The following is a 20,279-nucleotide window of genomic DNA, read 5'->3' as shown; positions in this document are numbered from 1 at the left end:
ACCGGCATCACAATGTAAACAAACGCCATGGGTGGATTTACACCTGACATCCACTGCAATGATACCAAGTACAGGAGCGTATCTAGTCGATACTACTATGATTACGTCGATTTTTTTAGCATCGTTTTTTTTTCATTTATATTATGTTTACAAACTCAGGACATATGTCCCTGGACACATGAGGACTTTGAATATGACCAATGTATGATCCTGTAACTACTTGGTATCGGATCGATACCTAAATTTGTGGTATCATCCAAAACTCATAAAAAGTATCCAACAACAGAAGAATAAGTGATTATTACATTTTAACAGAAGTGTAGATAGAGCATGTTAAAAGAGAAAGTAAGCAGATATTAACAGTAAATGAACAAGTAGATTAATAATTCATTTTCTACCACTTGTCCTTAATAATGTTGACAAAATAATAGAATGGAAAATGACACAATATGTTACTGCATATGTGCCTTTGTTTGCTTACTTACTAATAAAAGACAAGTTGTCTTGTATGTTCACTATTTTATTTAATGACAAACTTGCAATAAGAAACATATGTTTAATGTACCCTAATATTTGTTGTTATAATAAAGCCAAGTCATTCTTACCTTCTGCTGTATTTGTATGTGAAACAGCACTAGATTTGCTCCATGAAAATGGAGCCACATATATACTACACATGTATGGTATTTTTTATATTTTTTTGTCATAAAAAAATACAATCATGTGTGCTTACAGACTGTATCCCTGCAGACTGTATTGATCTATATTGATATATAATGTAGGAACCAGAAATATTAATAACAGAAAGAAACAACCCTTTTGTGTGAATGAGTGTAAATGGGGGAGGGAGGTTTTTTGGGTTGGTGCACTAATTGTAAGTGTATCTTGTTTGTTTTATGTTGATTTAATAACAAATAAATAAATACAATTTAAATTATTATTATTTTTATATTTTTATTTCTTGTGCGACCCGGTATTAATCGATCCACGGACCGGTACCTGGCCGCGGCCCGGTGGTTGGGGACCACTGGTAAATAAAAACAGAATACAATGATTTGCAAATCCTTTTCAACTTATATTCAATTGAATAGACTGCAAAGACAAGATATTTAATGTTTGAACTGGAAAACTGTGTTATTTTTTGCAAATATTAGCTCTTTTGGAATTGGATGACTGCAACATGTTTTAAAAAAAAAGCTGGCACAAGTGGCAAAAAAGACTGAGAAATTTGAGGAATGCTTTCAAAGTTGAAAAGCCAGCATCTGTGATGGTATGGGGGTGTATTAGTGCCCAAGGCATGGGTAACTTACACATCTGTGAAGGCACCATTAATGCTGAAAGGTACATACAGCTTTTGGAGCAACATATGTTGCCATCCAAGCAATGTCTTTTTCATGGACGCCCCTGCTTATTTCAGCAAGACAATGCCAAGCCACATTCTGCACGTGTTACAACAGCATGGCTTCATAGTAAAAGAGTGTGGGTACTAGACGGGCCTGCCTGTAGTCTAGACATGTCTCCCATTGAAAATGTGTGGCGCAATATGAAGCGTAAAATACGACAATGGAGACCCCGGACTGTTGAACAACTTAAACTGAATTCCGCCTGAAAAGCGTCAACAATTGGTCTCCTCAGATCCCAAACATTTACTCAGTGTTGTTAAAAGGAAAGGCCATGTAACACAGTGGTAAAAATGCCCCTGTGCCAACTTTTTTGCTATGTGTTGCTGCCATTAAATTATAAGTTAATGATTATTTGCAAAAAAAAAATAGATTTCTCAGTTCGAACAATAAATATCTTGTCTTTGCAGTCTATTCAATGGAATATAAGTTGAAAAGGATTTGCAAATCATTGTATTTTGTTTTTATTTACTATTTACACAACGTGCCAACTTCACTGGTTTTGTAAATATTTACAGCAGATATGTACATCTCCATCCACAATGTGATTTTCCTGAGTGGCTCGACAGGACAGAATAAAAAATAAAAAAGCATATCTGTAAAAATCGATTTTTGTATTTTTTTAATCGATTAAGAATCGTTACAAATAAGAATCGTGATTCATTTGAAAATCCTTTTTTTTTGGGACACTTCTAATAGCTTTTAGTGTAATTTGGTAACCACAATCTCTATAGCACCGACACACAACCGGAACATAACCTTGACTTTTATGCTTGTTCATGACGCCTTTCAAATGTACTTTTGGAGTAGTCACTGAAATACAACACCATATGTGAAAAACAATAAACGTCATCATGTTCATGCACCATTTGCCATGCAAGCGTGATGGATGCCATCAATTTGTTGCTCTTCGTTAACATTTATACATGCACACTTTAGCGAGGAACCAAGGCCACCTCCATTCCCCATACCTCCATCTGTTCCCCTATTTGAACCTCTCAAACCCTGAGCATGAAAGGGCCATTGTGTTAAAAAATAAATTCACAAAATGAACAGGATTTGAGGTTGGATGCCCTCTTTTCATCCATCTTCTACCGTTTGTACAGATGATGAAGACAAAGTAATGGAGATACAAACCCTGTTTCCATATGAGTTGAGAAATTGTGTTAGATGTAAATATAAACGGAATACAATGATTTGCAAATCATTTTCATCCCATATTCAGTTGAATATGCTACAAAGACAACATATTTGATGTTCAAACTGATAAACATTTTTTATTTTTTTGCAAATAATCATTAACTTTAGAATTTGATGCCAGCAACACGTGACAAAGAAGTTGGGAAAGGTGGCAATAAATACTGATAAAGTTGAGGAATGCTCATCAAACACTTATTTGGAACATCCCACAGGTGAACAGGCAAGTTGGGAACAGGTGGGTGCCATGATTGGGTATAAAAGTAGATTCCATGAAATGCTCGGTCATTCACAAACAAGGATGGGGCGAGGGTCACCACTTTGTCAACAAATGTGTGAGCAAATTGTTGAACAGTTTAAGAAAAACCTTTCTCAACCAGCTAATGCAAGGAATTTAGGGATTTCACCATCTACGGTCCGTAATATCATCAAAAGGTTCCGAGAATCTGGAGAAATCACTGCACGTAAGCAGCTAAGCCCGTGACCTTCGATCCCTCAGGCTGTACTGCATCAACAAGCGACATCAGTGTGTAAAGGATATCACCACATGGGCTCAGGAACACTTCAGAAACCCACTGTCAGTAACTACAGTTGGTCGCTACATATGTAAGTGCAAGTTAAAACTCTCCTATGCAAGGCGAAAACCGTTTATCAACAACACCCGGAAACGCCGTCGGCTTCGCTGGGCCTGAGCTCATCTAAGATGGACTGATACAAAGTGGAAAAGTGTTCTGTGGTCTGACGAGTCCACATTTCAAGTTTTTTTCGGAAACTGTGGACGTCGTGTCCTCCGGACCAAAGAGGAAAAGAACCATCCGGATTGTTATAGGCGCAAAGTTGAAAAGCCAGCATCTGTGATGGTATGGGGGTGTATGTATTAGTGCCCAAGACATGGGTAACTTACACATCTGTGAAGGCACCATTAATGCTGAAAGGTACATACAGGTTTTGGAGCAACATATGTTGTCATCCAAGCAACGTTACCATGGACGCCCCTGCTTATTAAGCTGTACATCAAGCAAGAATGGGAAATAATTCCACCTGAGAAGCTTAAAAAATGTGTCTCCTCGTTTACTGAGTGTTGTTAAAAGGAAAGGCCATGTAACACAGTGGTGAACATGCCCTTTCCCAACTACTTTGGCACGTGTTGCAGCCATGAAATTGTAAGTTAATTATTATTTGCAAAAAAAAAAAAAGTTTATGAGTTTGAACATCAAATATCTTGTCTTTGTAGTGCATTCAATTGAATATGGGTTGAAAAGGATTTGCAAATCATTGTATTCCGTTTATATTTACATCTAACACAATTTCCCAACTCATATGGAAACGGGGTTTGTACAAGGATTCGCTTAATGATATTATTAAACAATTGCATTTAATTATTATGTTTTTTTTTACGTACACCACAATGAAATCGGCAGATTTTATAGTTAAAAACTGGCAGCTCAGTTGCCAGAATTTTACCGTAAGATGCACAGTGACTTTTACAGCATATTACTGTAAATGAAAAACAACAGTACCACTGTTTTATATAGTAAAACTCTGGCAAGTTAGCTGCAAGTTTTTACCGTAAAATCAATGGTTGTTGTTTTTCACGTGTATTACTATTAGAAAAAAAAGGGTACCACAGATTTTTTGCGTGAAATTCTGGCAACTGAGCTGTTGTTTCTTTTTTTTTACCGTAAAACTGGGGTCCCCAAAGGGTGTGTGTGTGTGGACAAGGATAAGGTTAGGTGGGATATAGCCTGGATAATCTTAGATGGCTTAGTGTAGAAGTGCTGTTTGGCCGCAATATAAAGTGTTCTTTGAATGTTGGCACCCAGTGGAGTTAGACACAGTTGTAAAAGGTGGATAGGGCTTACCTGTGTTTCAGGTATTATTGGAATATCTTCAGGTGAACTTTTGTAGAACATGGACAGTGGGGGTGTGACAATGACCGGGCTGGGTCTGATGAAACCACTCAGGTCACAGCTTGGAATGTCATTCTCCTCCTGAAAAAGAGATTGTCAGTCAATCAGCAATTTATGGGTCACAAAGTGGGGAAAACAACTGTTGTATACACTGTTTATTGTAGAGGTAGAAAATCAAACCGAAACAATTGAATAATGGCCAGTACTTCATTTTTTAGAGAATCACTTGCCAGCAGTTTGCACTTTTTTATGTTTCATTTGAAAAATCATTAAAGTGGTTAACACAAAAGCTAAGCAGTTTTGTACTAAAAATGTTTCAATTAGAGTTGCATACAAACAAACGTTACGCCGCATATAAGCACAATGTAGTGTTGTCCCGATACCAATATTTTGGTACTGGTACCAAAATTATGTCGATACTTTTTGGTACTTTTCTAAATAAAGGGGACCAGAAAAAATTGCATTATTGGCTTTAATTTAACAACAAATCTTAGGGTACATTAAACATATGTTTCTTATGGCAAGTTTGTCCTTAAATAAAATTGTGAACATACAAGATAAAACTTGTCTTTTAGTAGTAAGTAAACAAACAAAGGCTCCTAATTTAGTCTGCTGACATATGCAGTAACATATTGTGTCTTTTATCATTCTATTATGTTGTCAACATTATTAAGGACAAGTGGTAGAAAATTAAATATTAATCTATTTGTTCATTTACTGTTAATATCTGCTTACCTTCTATTTTAAAATGTTCTATCTACACTTCTGTTAAAATGTAATAATCCTTTATTCTTTTGTTGTTTGGATACTTTACATTAGTTTTGGATGACACCAGAAATTTGGGTATCAATCCGATACCAAGTAGTTACAGGATCATACATTGGTCATATTCAAAGTCCTCATAGTTTATAAACATAATATAAATAAATAAAAAAATAAAAAAGATGTTGTGATGCCAAAAAATATCGACGTAATCATAGTAGTATCGACTAGATACGCTCCTGTACTTGGTATCATTACAGTGGATGTTAGGTGTAGATCCACCCATGACGTTTGTTTACATTTTGACGAGCTACGGCGTGTAGTGAAGCATGTTTAGCTATTCCTCGTCCTGCAGGGATGATATTTGTAAGAAACTTACTTTATGTGTCGCCATGGAGGCGAGGATTAGTGATTTAGAAGTAGCTAAAATTTAGCCGCTAGCTAGCTAGCCATGTCTTAAAGCACCTCTTCCTGAGGGCGTTTCAGTGTTATAACTTCACCTTTATCGTCAGTTTTTAAGCCAAAATGTGGCCGTTCTCCCTTTCCTGTCTACACACTGTGTCTGCTTGTAAGTACTCTGTGATTGTGCGCTGCCGAACATGCTCCTCTGCTCGTAAACCAGCAATGACATGACGTGACAACGACGGGGGGTCGTTACTTTTCAGAGGCGGTATAGTACCGAATATGATTAATTAGTATCGCGGTACTATACTAATACCGGTATACCGTACAACCCTAGTCCAATGTAATGCATGTGTTACATGACTGCATGGCTCTGGACTTGTTGACAAACATTTGTCCCTAACGCAATAACACAGCTCACCTTCTTCATGGCCAGCGTGTCCATCACATAAAAGACATTCCAAGGCACCCACACGGTTCTGTACTGGGTCAGGAACGGAGAGCGTTCAAAACTCAACGTAAGGGATGCTCCACCGTTGGCCAACAGATCAAACCTGCAGCACATTGCATAGGAATATCATTGAAATGAAAAACACATAAAGGGGAACTGTATTTTTTTGGGAACTTTGCCCATCATCTACAATCCTTAAGTGAGACACATGTTTTTCTCTTTTATGTGCGTTCTAAATAGTGAAAAGCTACTATGAACAATGTATATAAAGGAATTAATCTACTCTGCCTATAAAAGGCTCTAAAACAGGGGCATCATCAGGGCCACATGGAGAAAAATCTACTCCCAAGTGGTAAAATCCCGGCACGATAACTTAAAAATAAAGACAACTTCAGATTGTTTTCTTTGTTTAAAAATAGAACAAGCACATTCTGAAGTTGTACAAATCATAATGTTGTTTTGTTTTTTTTACACTCATGTTGAGGTTGTAGTTTGATCATTTTCCTCGACTGATGCACTAACATCATGTGGTTTATGTTGTACATATGTAGCATCAGCTACAAAGATACAAAGAATTGCTATTGCGACATCCAGTGGACACATTTAGAACAGCTGTTTCTTTCATTCAAAAATGTCAGGTTAATTTTTGTACTTAGCAAACTCATCCCGCAGGCCGGATAAAACCTGTTTGCGGGCCTGATCCGGCACTCGGGTCGTATGTTTGACTTCTCTGCTCTAAAATAATCTCCAAATAATCCCTCTCTTTTTGAAGAAATAACATTAGAGGAAATCCCGTGACTCTTGAATGAGACAAAACAAACATCATGTTTACATGACCCACTTCCTGGAAAACTTATCAAGGTAATATTGTAATATTAGGACCATCAGTGGGAAATATTATTAACTTATCACTTTCCTCTGGTACTGTTGCCCTATCATTTAAAACAGCAGTTATTCATCCTCTGCTTTAAAGACCTATCCTCGATTCTGACCTCCTGCTAAACTACCGGCCGGTGTTGCACCTCCTCTTTATCTCTAAAATCCTCAAAAAAAATGTTTGCACAGCAGCTAAATCAGGGCTGTCAAACTCAAATACAGAGTGGGCCAAAATTTAAAACTGAACAAAGCCGCGGGCCAAGGTTGAACAAATTAACCTTTTTGATAGGGACCCAAACAAGTTTTGCATTGAATATTGAACAAGCAAGGCTTATATAACTTTATAGTGACATGCAAAATCGAGTTTCAAATAATAATAATTAAAAAATATCAATGACATATCAAATACAGTTTAAATAAAAGTTGAATGCCCCTTTTCTATTTGCAGCCTTCTGAGGTAAATATCAACATTAACTTTTTCCACAGGCTAATACATTTGAAAATAAAATAATGAATAAACCAACCATTCTGGACTTTAAACTGCTCAGTTTGCAACACACTGATCTAATCTGATGTGCCCAAGCCAGATACCTGCCATCTTTTCTTGGATCATAGTTCATTAATGTCAGGGCTCAGGCTTTGAGCTGAGGCAACCTTCATTATCCAACGAAGGTGTTCATCAGTCGTTATATCTCGTATTCCACAGTCTTGGGGGGCGTGCCTAACAGGCACAGCTTTTAACGTCCTCTACGAGCTGTCGTCACGTCCGCTTTTCATCCCTTCTAACAACGTTCCGGCCCATCACAAGATATGAGCAGCTTCTGTACGCGCACACACGCGAATGCAACCCATACTTGATCAACAGCGACACAGTTTACACTGAGAGTGGCCGTATAAGCAACTTTAACATTGTTAGAAATATACGCCACACTGTGAATCCACACCAAACAAGAATGACAAACACATTTCGGGAGAACATCCGCACCGTAACACAACATAAACACAACAGAACAAATACCCAGAACCCTTTGCAGCACTAACTCTTCCGGGACGCTACAAAATACACCCCCTGATTCCTATCTTACGGCAGTGGTCCCCAACCTTTTTGTAGCTGGGGACCGGTCAACGCTTGAAAATTTTTCCCGGGGGGGGGGGGGGGGGGTGTATTTATTTATTTTTTTTCAATTTTTTTTTTTCATAAAGAAATACAATCATGTGTGCTTACGGACGGTATCCCTGCAGACTGTATTGATCTATATTGATACATAATGTATATATTGTGTTTTTTATGTTGATTTAATTTGAAAAAAAAAAAAAAAATATATATATATATATATATATATATATATATATATATATATATATATGTATATATATATAATTTTTTTTTAAATTTCTTGCGCGGCCCGGTACCAATCGGTCCGCGGCCCGGTACCCGGTGGTTGGGGACCCCTGTCTTACGGAAAGGATGCAGCGTGTCTCGGAGTATGTAAAGGTAACGTGCGGCATTCCACAGGGTTCAGTTCCTGGCCCTCCATTCTTAAGCAACTATATGCTGCCACTCGGCGACATCATACGCAAATAAGGTGTTAGCTTTTGATGTTATGCACTCAACTTTACATGCCCCTAAAGTTGACCAACACGCCAGATTGTAGTCATCTGGAGGCGTGTTTTAATGAAATCAAACAATGGATGTCCTTCTTGCATCTTAACGCTTAGAAAATAAAAATGTTGATTTTTGGTCCTGCGGGCATTTATTTAAGGATTCCACCTCAACATTTGACAAGAAAACAATTACACAAAGCAGGTCGGACAATAATCTCTTTATCATTTTGACCCAACTCTCCACTTTGCGCATGACTTTCTGTCCAACACAAGCAGATTTTAGCTAAATTGTACAGCCTTGTTGCAAAAATAAAAGCTATGTGGTATGTGGAAACCGACACGAATACTCAAATGGAATCAGAAAGAGTCCGCTGCCATGCCGGCGCCATTTCGCTACCTTTACGCATTCCGGGAGAAATCCGGGTTTACGACCATCGCAACAATGTTAGGAACTGAGGGTTGAGAATGATTTAGAATTTACAAGTGCTGAGAGATACAACCATTCCAGTGAGAGCATCACGACTGTCAGTGTTTCACATTTAGCAACAGTGCTACATGACGCTCCGAGGCTCTCACAAAGTCTGCCATTCGTGGTAGCAAACACAGAAAGTGCTCTCTATGTTGTTGTTGACATTGATTTCACTGAGCACATAGCAACGAACGCTACCGTTGCCATGCACTCTGTCAAATCAATGCACCCAAGAAAGAATTTATGGCACGAGTTAAAATGAGAAATGTTGTTTTTCACGTTATCGTGAATGTGTTTGGTTTTACAGTCATGGCCAAAAGTTTACATACACTTGTGAAGGACATAATGTCATGGCTGTCTTGAGTTTCCAATCATTTCTACAACTCTTATTAACTTTGGTTATTTTATGAATTTATTATGGGTCTCCTGAAAATGCGACCAAATCTGCTAGGTCAAAAGTATACATACAGCAATGTTAATATTTGCTTACATGTCCCTTGGCAAGTTTCACTGCAATAAGGCGCTTTTGGTAGCCATCCACAAGATTCTGCTTGAATTTTTGACCACTCCTCTTGACAAAATTAGTGCAGTTCAGCTAAATTTGTTGGTTTTCTGACATGGACTTGTTTCTTCAGCATTTTCCACATGTTTAAGTCAGGACTTTGGGAAGGCCATTCTAAAAACTTAATTCTAGCCTGATTTAGCCATTCCTTTACCACTTTTGACGTGTGTTTGGGGTCACTGTCCTGTTGGAACCCCCAACTGTACCCAAGACCCAACCTCCGGGCTGATGATTTTAGGTTGTCCTGAAGAATTTGGAGGTAATCCTCCTTTTTTCATTGTCCCATTTACTCTCTGTAAAGCACCAGTTCCATTGGCAGCAAAACAGGCCCAGAGCATAATACTACCACCACCATGCTTGACAGTAGGAATGGTGTTCCTGGGATTAAAGGCCTCACCTTTTCTCCTCCAAACATATTGCTGGGTTTTGTGGCCAAACAGCTCCATTTTTGTTTCACCTGACATCACATGGACTAAGATAAGACCTTCTGGAGGAAAGTTCTGTGGTCAGATGAAAGACAAATTTAGCTGTTTTGGTCACATTTTCAGTAGACCCATAATAAATTCATAAAAGAACCAAACTTCATGAATGTTTTTTGTGGCCAACAAGTATGTGCTCCAATCACCAAAAAAATAAGAGCTGCTCACCTTTTCTCCTCCAAACATATTGCTGGGTATTGTGGCCAAACAGCTCAATTTTAGTTTCATCTGACATCACGTGGACAAAGATAAGACCTTTTGGAGTTTGTTGTCAAATTTAGCCTAACTGCACCAATTTTGTCAAGAGGAGTGGTCAAAAACTCAACCAGAAGCTTGTGGATGGCTACCAAAAGCGCCTTATTGCAGTGAAACTTGCCAAGGGACATGTAACCAAATATTAACATTGCTGTATGTATACTTTTGACCCAGCAGATTTGATCACATTTTCACTAGACCCATAATAAATTCATAAAAGAACCAAACTTCATGAATGTTTTTTGTGACCAACAAGTATGTGCTCCAATCACTCTATCACAAAAAAATAAGAGCTGTAGAAATGATTGGAAACTCAAGACAGCCATGACATTATGTTCTTTACAAGTGTATGTCAACTTTTGACCACGACTGTACATTATATACAGTTACAGCATGAATAAAAAACCTGTGTTGAAGGTTTTTGGATGGTTTTCAGAGGGCTTTATAAGCATTACCTACATTGTTAGCCGCCTCTTACTTGCACATTCTTACTTTTTAGGATGCACAAAAAAGGGAAAGACATGTGTGTTCTTATCTCACATCAGGATTGTGGATGAAGGGCAAAATTCCAGAAAAGCGCAGTTGCCTTTAAGTAGACCACGGTCAACCAAGCAGTATAACAATCGAAGGGAAATAAGTTCAAGATCAGCCAGTGGGCACCACACTTAGCTTATCAACCTCTCAAACGCTGTGCTTAAGAGGCTTGCTAGAAAAATACTTTTGTAATAAATACAATTTTTATGAGGTGTACTTGGACAGTATCAAAGTAAATGGGAGAATTTGCTGGTTATTGTAAATGTGAAAATGTTCAAATATTGAATCCTAAACGAAGCAGTGTGAATGTGGCACTGACAGAAACACATGAAGTCACTGACGTCAATCGTAATAAATATACTGTATGTATTTTCTGCATGTGGAATATACGCACATGCCATCTCGCCGTGTAACGGTGTGTCCATGTTCAGGGTAATGGACAAAGGACACATTGACTCCAATCAGGGGCGTTCCATCTGCTGTCAAAACCTGACCCCGGATTATTGACACAAAGCTGGGGAAAGAGAAATACAAGGTTTTAGCTACCACACGTTACAGTATAAATAAATACTAGAATAAATACATGTGGAAATGAGTAAATGTGGAAATAAATTAATGTAGAAATACATACATGTAGAAATGATTTATTTAATTATTTATGTCCCATCTATTTACCCTTTTTTATTAATAATTCACATGTTTAACTTTTTATTTATTTCATTATTTTATTTATTTATAAATGTATTTATACTTTTGTCAACTATTGTCCTCCATAGCAGTTGCACTGATTAAACTGAACAATAATGTATCATATTTCAGCATTCATATTAATTATTACACACATAAAAATGTAATATATGATGACTGTAGAATATTTTGAAGGAGCTACATGCAACTAATACATAATTACTGCTTAATTGTTTTAGTTATTCAAATAATATTGTTATGTGTTAATGATTAATTGAATAAACCTTGTTTTCTGATAAGGCATATCGTATTTTTGGGACTATAAGCCTCTACATTTTTCCAACGCTTTGAACCCTACAGCGGATAAACCGGTGCGGATAATTTATGGATTTTTCTTTGCTAACGGCCATTATATTTTATATTCAATAAATAGTTTTAACACTGACTGAGAAACTGAAAAGGTGTGTTATTGTGTGTCCTGTGGTGCCATCTTTTGAACTTCCTGTTTCGTGCCTAGAACCGGAAGTATATCCCATTTAGTTTACTATTCGTCTATAGCCTTTTTACTCGAACAGATTCATTCATCACTCCAAGCAACATCAGTAAGTTTTACAATGTAACTAAAACAATTCAAATTCACTAAACCGTGAAGTCGGTAGGAGTATTTTCATGAATATTTGTACATGCTATCGTAATGTAATCAAGCGCCGTTAGCATTAGTGAACATGCGAACACCTGTGTTAGTATTATTAACTTACAATTGCATTTTTTTGTATTGTTTCAGTTTCGTAAATTCATCAGAACGTCACTGTGTAGTCATTGAGTCAGTTTAGCTAATTGGAAAGCTAGCTTCCACAGCTGACTTCTGTTTTGTTTGATCAGCCGTTTTACTGCCGTGTGACTGGCACCGTTTAGAAACAATTAAGGTATGTGAATAAACATTGACAAAATATTTCGTATCAGTATACACTACAGTTCAAAAGTTTGGGGTCACATTGAAATGTCCTTATTTTTGAAGGAAAAGCACTGTACTTTTCAATGAAGATAACTTTAAACTAGTCTTAACTTTAAAGAAATACACTGTATACATTGCTAATGTGGTAAATGACTATTCTAGCTGCAAATGTCTGGTTTTTGGTGCAATATCTACATAGGTGTATAGAGGCCCATTTCCAGCAACTATCACTCCAGTGTTCTAATGGTACAATGTGTTTGCTCATTGGCTCAGAAGGCTAATTGATGATTAGAAAACCCTTGTGCAATCATGTTCACACATCTGAAAACAGTTTAGCTCGTTACAGAAGCTACAAAACTGACCTTCCTTTGAGCAGATTGAATTTCTGGAGCATCACATTTGTGGGGTCAATTAAACGCTCAAAATGGCCAGAAAAAGAGAACTTTCATCTGAAACTCGACAGTCTATTCTTGTTCTTAGACATGAAGGCTATTCCACAAAATTGTTTGGGTGACCCCCAAACTTTTGAACGGTAGTGTATATCTGCGGCTTATGGTCTGGCGTGGCTAATATATGTAAAAATATGTGTTCCTTCTAAAATTTGGTAGGTGCGGCTTGAATGCCGGTGTGCTCCATAGCCCGAAAAGTACGGTATATATAATTAAGTACGTCCAAACAGCTTGGAACATTCTGTTACTGCTAAAAACTACTTCTATGCTGATTTTGGTCATGTTCACACTTCATTCAGTCTGAATGTTTATACTCAGTGCATTAGTTTGATTATCCCATTCCCAAATTTGCATTCTGATCTACGGTCACAGCATCGGTTATCATTTCCTATGAGTGAGAGGTCTGTTAGGAATGAGCCTTCTCGGTGGAGCTCTGAATACTGTCTCCATGTACTGTAATGCTTTCAATGTCACTTGTATTCACGTAGTCCGAGACATTCTGACCTTTTATTGAACGGACTCTCAGCAGGGATAACGTGAGTGGATCCGGGACCGAGTAAGAAGTGAATGCGCTGGTAAAAAGACCTGGCGGCCTGAGGAGAGAGAAAACACTGCAGCTTCCCGTCTTTCTTGGACATGACGTCTGTCGTCTACTTTCTCTTGGCTACTCCTTACCTGCTGAGGAGCCAGCGAGGATGGAGACTGGCTAAGTACTTCCACAGGGTCAGGCGATCCTTTACAATACAACTGATTCTGACAGGAGACCTGCAGGCAGCAGTCTGGATCCATACAGTCAGTCAAGCCGTCTGAAACAGGCAGACATGAAGTTGAAAGAGACATCGGAACAAGTTTCAACTAATTCAAGGAGAACAGTTGGAATAGAAAGGGTGGAGAGCAGGAAGCAATACAAATAAAATAAAGATATCAGGGTGTCATACCCCAACTGACTATTATTTTGGTCACTTCCTGTTTTCTGTTTGAGTTGAGTTGAGTTGAGTTTGAGTTTATTTCGAACATGCAAGCATACAACACGATACATCACAATTTCCAGTTTCTCTTTTCAACATGTTCGAAAAGGAGTAGGAAGAAGCAGAGCTTATTTAATCCTACCCCTTTTCTATACATAACAGTTGCTAAAACTTTTTGTTCACTTCCTGTTCACTTTGTAGTTCAGGTTCTTCATCACGTACACAGCTACTCCTCCTCCATTTTTGTTGGTTCTGTTGATGTAGTTTAGTTCATATCCTTCCAGATCAAAATCTATTCCTTTTTTATCATCAATCCATGTTTCTGTGACAGCAATCACCTTGAAGGGTTCGTTGATGTGTTCCAAAAAGTTCTTAATGTTGTTGTAATTTGCATACAAGCTCCTGCTATTAAAATGAATAATTGACAATTTGTTATCACATTTAATGTTGCTATTATATTGATCATCTGTATAATAAAAACAATTATTACTGATGTGGGAGAAAAATGTTGTATCTGGATCTATATCATTTTCCAAATCCTGGTTTTTGTGATCGTTGTTGCAAAAATTTTTTTAGTTCCATATTTTCTTGTTCAACAATCTTTGATGTTGTTTTAATAATCTCTATAAGTGTAGGTGGATGCAATCCTGATTCTAGGTCCTCTTGTTTAGTCGTCCCTTGGAACGTAGTAGTGTCCATGCTGAATTTAGGTGCTAGTTTTCTGTCATAGTCCATTATCATCGTTGTTGTGGTAGCTGTGTAAACTTTAAAAATTGTCCAGGTCCTTGATGTCATGGACAACAATTACTCTTGCTTCTGGACCTCCATTCAGCTTGATGTAGATTTTACAGTTGGCGCTCCAAGTTTCCTGGATTTTTCCCTGCCTTCTCAAGTCGCGTGCTTTCTTGGCGATTCCAGCATTATGTTTTGTGAGATGCTCATTCATGTACACATTTGTTCCCTTCAGCTTCTTTCCCTGTCTCAGCAATGCCATTTTAGATTTTCTGTTTACGAGTTTCACGAGCACGACTGGAGTGGCGTTGTTGTTTCTTCCGTTCAGTGGGATGCATGTTTCCATGGTATTAATGTCAATTTCAATTTCTTTTGATTGCAGAAAGTTGACCACTTGCTGTTCTGCTGAGACCATATCCATTTCATCTGGTTCACCTTCATTATTCACAGCTTTCACGTGCCCTGTCACGATGATATCATTCATTCGTTTATCCTGATCCATTTCATCTATGATGTTCCTCAGCGTGTTGTTGTCTTCTTGAAGGGTCTTCATTTGTTTGCTCATTTCAGTGGCTTCATTATTTCTGGAGTTGTTCTCTTTTTTCCATTTCTTTAATTTCTTCTTTACTTTCTTTTATATCATCTTTCCATCCATCCATCATTTCTTTCCATTTTTCTATCATTTCTTCTTTAAATTCCTAGAGTATTTTTTGTAGTATCCCTTCTTGATTCCCATCATGTTCTGTATCAGTCTTTCCTTTAGCTTTTGGCATCGCGGCAGTCGCTGACGTCAGTGCCTCTTGTGTCTTAAACGGCAGTTGCTTCTTTATCGACTTGCGGCACTTTTAACTTGTTTTTTCAACAATTTCCGTACCTTGCGCCGTTCAGAGATTTGAGAGGTTTGGCACTCATTGCTCTCTCCTCTTTGTTTCTTATCCGCTATATTACTGATAATCTACTTTATTATTTATTTAGCAAATGCAAAGTCCTTCGGCCAAGCAGTTGCCTCCTGGTCGGCCGTGTGGAGGGTGACTATTCCTCCTCTCAGCCCTAGGCCCTGTCTACATTAAGCCGGATAACTCCTTACACCGGGGGTGTCCAAAGTGCGGCCCGGGGGCCATTTGCGGCCCGCAGCTAATTGTTTACTGGCCTGCCGCACATTCTGGAAATGCTATTGCAAAAATAAAAAATAAACATTTAAAAAAGTGGACTGAGGTTAAATCTAACTAGAAAAAGTTGCAATGTTGACACAAAGCTGCCATGCAGCCTTTTTTTCTTTTCTTTTGTCTATCTTTATTTGTCTTTTTTTTGTCATTGCTAAAAAAAACACAAAAAAAAACAATGCTATAATGGATTATTGACCTATTCAAGGCTCCAATTATTTCAAATATTTCACTTTAAAATGTTTTATGTGGGAAATATTGCATATATTGTGTGGTTGCCATACAAAAACTTCAATGTTTTCTTTGACAAAAGAGCATAAAACAAACAAAATAATAGTTCAAACGTAAAATCGACAGATATATCTGAAGTTGAGCTCGCAAGTTAAGTGTTGAAAGTGAAAAAAACACTAATAAAAATGTATCACTTTATATGAGTGGGGCACCTTTTGGATGGCAAATATATTTCATGGGATTTTTTGTATCTTTTCACTGTGATTACTCCAAAAATAATAATGAATTAAAATCAATGGTGTCCTGCATTATTGATCTTTTTAAGGCTCTAATTACTTCACATCAAACATTGCTTTCTGAATGTTTTGGGCAGTGGGGGAAATACTGCATATTTCAGTTATATTATAAAAAAACAAAGTTGTCTTTGACAGAAAAGGCATGAAACCTTTTCTTTTTTTTTTTTTTTTACTTTATATCAACCTGAAGTTGATATACTGAAGAGATTTACTGTAAGCGTTAAATAAATAAAAATAATAATAATTTGACTTGTTTTTAACATTTTAATGACTTAGAGCCTTTATGGTCCTTGGAAGCCCTAAAGGTAAAACATTTTTAAAAAAAATCCATATATTTTGTTATGGTTTGAAAATGAAAACTATCAAAATGGCCCCCGCATGCTTTATTTTTTCCGTGTGCGGCCCTTAGTGGAAAAAGTTTGGACACCCCTGCCTTACACGAATAATTACTTAGCCTAAGCCCCGTGTCAGCCACACTAAACCATCGTTTAAGGTTCCCCTCCTTGGATCATTTTTTTTACACGGGTATTAAATGCTAAGAACATGAATTATATTCTATTCATACTTCTCATGAAGTAGTGCCTACTCAGTGGCCTAGTGGGTAGAGTGTCCGCCCTGAGATCGGTAGGTTGTGAGTTCAAACCCCGGCCGAGTCATACCAAAGACTATAAAAATGGAACCCATTACCTCCCTGCTTGCCACTCAGTATCAAGGGTTGGAATTGGGGGTTAAATCACCAAAAATGATTCCCGGCCGCGGTCCACCGCTGCTGCTCACTGCTCCCCTCACCTCCCAGGGGGTGAACAAGGGAATGGGTCAAATGCAGAGGACACATTTCACCACATGTGACAATCGTTGGTACTTTAACTTAACTAAAGATTTGCAGTGATCATAAAATAGGCGTGTTCATATAATCATAGTCATATGGACCGCAGCTGAGAAACTGATATTTTTGGCGGCCCTCTTAACAACAGTTAGGAAACACTGGCCTAGCGTACGTACGCTCTTAAGAGTATCATTGTCACATTCTATTTTTCCACCCTGTATTTTATTTTGCATTTGTTTGCCCCCGAATGCTTTTTTTTAAATGCATTTCCCCCACATATTATTTTATTGTGGGGGAGCAATTAGGCAATCTATCCAATTAGAGCAGGGGTGTCCAAACTTTTTCCACTGAGGGCCGCACTCTGAAAAATCAAAGCAAGCGGGGGCCATTTTGATATTTTTTATTTCAAAAACCAATACAATATATGTATAAAAAAATATACATTTAGGCCTCCACTCAGGCTTGATCCCGGACCCTAAAGGGTTTTGGTAAAAAAAATATGAAAAATGTGTCATTATTCAGTATTATTATTTTTATTATTATTCAAGTTTTAAATCTCTAGATCAACTTTAGGTCTATCTGTCAGTATAACAGTTTTAAAGATTTAAGTTATATGCTCTTGTTGTCAAAGAAAACCCTGTTTTTTTATGGAAAAAATACAAAATATGCAATATTTTCACACAGTAACATTTTTAAGTGGAATATTTGAGATTATATAATAATTGGAGCCTTAAAAAGGTCAATAACTCATAACAACATTGATTTTAATTCATTATTATTTTTTGAGCAATGACACCTAAAAACAAATCACACTAAAATTATTGGGGATCCAAATAATTATAGTGTTAAAAAATAAATTCTATTTTTTTTTTTACTGTTTACTTTTAACACAATGATCTCGAGAGCAACTTCAGATCTATCCGTCAATTATACGTTTTATTGTTGTTTATGTCTTTCGTTTGTTCGTTTTAGGCCCTTTAAAAAAAACAGCTCAGTTTTTTATATGGCAAACACAAAATATGCAACATTTTCCCCAAAAATATCTCAAATGTGACGTAATTGGAGCCTTGAATAGGTCAATAATTCATAATGACATTGATTTTGATTCATTATTATTTTTCAAAGAAAGAAACAGCCTGCATGGCAGCTTTGTGTTATTAGAGTCAACATTGCGACATTTTCTTGTTACATTTGACCTGTTTGCTCTTTTATACCACTTATCATGTTTTTAATTTTTTTCAATTGTATTTTTAAAATGTGCCGTGGGGCCGTTAAAAAATGACCTGCGGGCCACAAATGGCCCCCGGGCCGCACTTTGGACACCCCTGAATTAGAGGAGTAAAGAGTGAGAGTGTTGTCTTCCTGTCTTTGTCCTCCTTTTTATTATTATTTTATTATTAAAGTATTTCTGATTTAAAAACTTTTTTTTTTGTCACAGTTTAGAAGTCGTCCTGTGAGCCTTGCTGCTCTGCTCTATATGCCGCTCTGATCTAACTTATTTTTACGATTTCAACTTAGCCCGCTCAGTGGCCTTGTGGTTAGAGTGTCCGCCCTGAGATGGGTAGGTTGTGAGTTCAAAAGTCATACCGAAGACTATAAAAATGGGAGCCATTACCTCCCTGCTTGGCACTCAGCACTAAGAGTTGGAATTGGGGGTTAAATCACCAGAATAATTCCCGAGCGCGGCCACCGCTGCTGCTCACTGCTCCCCTCACCTCCCAGGGGCTGGAACAAGGGTATGTGTCAAATGCAGAGGGTAATTTCACCACACCTAGTGTGTGTGTGACTATCAGTGGTACTTTAACTTAAACTTTCATATTTTACAACACCCTTTTGAACTGTGAGCAGTGTATTCCTGTCTTGTCCACTACTTCAGTTAGTCGAAATGCTAGTTCTATTTTTGGAGTTGAACTAATTTGCCTAGCATTTGCTATTGTGGTAGCTCGTTTGCCTTTTGCAATGTTTTTTTTTTCTTTCCTGTGCACCATTGATTTTAGTTCCATGTCGCCAGTCACTACCAAATGTTTGCATTTGTATTTTTGCATTTTTTGAATATGTGCCAATTCTGCCTCCTCTTTGGATCCCGGCAAAAACAACATTACAGTTTTAATCAGTGTGTGACACAAAACAAACATCTGTGTCATATGCTGATTAAAACTGTAATGTTAAAATAAAAGCAAAGACAGGAAAAAATATGTTTGGTTTTCACGTTTGGTTTCATTTTTAATACTGGGTTTAACTACCTTTTTTTTTTTTATCGTATGTTGTATTTTTCCTTTGTATAATGTTTGGTAATGCATGTATTCTTTGTATTGTTATTTTGTATGCTCCTATATGGACCCCAGGAAGACTAGCAGTCGCCTTGGCGTCAGCTAATGGGGATCCATTCAATAAACAATAAACAAAAACGTCATCAACCACAATATTAGTAATATACTGAATAACATATACAGTCGTGATCAAAGGTTTACATACACTTGTCAAGGACATAATTTCATGGCTGTCTTGAGTTTCCAATAATTTCTACAATTTCCCAAGAGCAACTGCGTTCGTAAATATAAAGTGCATGGCACAGTTTTGACACTGCCACGATCAGGAAGAAAACCCAAGCTATCACCTGCTGCTGAGAGAAAATTGGTCAGGATGATCAAGAGTCAACCGAGAACTACCAAAAAGAAGGTATGCAATCAATTGGAAGCTGCTGGAACACAGGTGTCAGTGTCCACAGTCAAGCGTGTTTTGCATCGCCATGGACTGAGAGGCTACCATGCAAGAAGGAAGCCCTTGCCCCGGAAGCGACAACTGAAGGCTCGTCTAAAGTTTGCTGCTGATCACATGGACAAAGATAAGACCTTCTGGAGAAAAGTTCTGTGGTCAGATGAAACAAAAATTGAGCTGTTTGGCCACAATCAATCAATCAATCAATGTTTATTGATATAGCCCTAAATCACAAGTGTCTCAAAGGACATCCTCGGTTCAGATCCCACATAAGGGCAAGGAAAAACTCACAACCCATTGGGATGTCCATGTGAATGACTATGAGAAACCTTGGAGAGGACCGCAGATGTGG

The 20,279-nt window shown here is 37.6% G+C and overlaps 1 protein-coding gene across 5 annotated transcripts in view; it reads right to left on the bottom strand.

The window, feature by feature from the left end:
* tenm3 (teneurin transmembrane protein 3) overlaps positions 1-20,279 on the bottom strand; it is a 755,307-nt gene that overhangs the window by 160,492 nt on the left and 574,536 nt on the right. For all 5 annotated transcript variants that reach the window (XM_062033280.1, XM_062033281.1, XM_062033282.1 and 2 more), the window contains 5 exons: positions 13,669-13,799; positions 13,498-13,586; positions 11,297-11,416; positions 6,093-6,225; positions 4,460-4,588 (listed from right to left, as the gene is read on the bottom strand). In XM_062033280.1, coding sequence (XP_061889264.1) covers positions 4,460-4,588; positions 6,093-6,225; positions 11,297-11,416; positions 13,498-13,586; positions 13,669-13,799 — 602 coding nt within the window. The remainder of the gene's footprint in view (positions 1-4,459; positions 4,589-6,092; positions 6,226-11,296; positions 11,417-13,497; positions 13,587-13,668; positions 13,800-20,279) is intronic.

This window comes from Entelurus aequoreus, linkage group LG22 (genome assembly GCF_033978785.1).
Source record: "Entelurus aequoreus isolate RoL-2023_Sb linkage group LG22, RoL_Eaeq_v1.1, whole genome shotgun sequence".
In the NCBI taxonomy this organism is placed as follows: Eukaryota; Metazoa; Chordata; class Actinopteri; order Syngnathiformes; family Syngnathidae; genus Entelurus; species Entelurus aequoreus.
The sequence above is the reverse complement of the archived record's forward strand: the minus strand, read 5'-3'. Positions and strand labels throughout refer to the sequence as shown.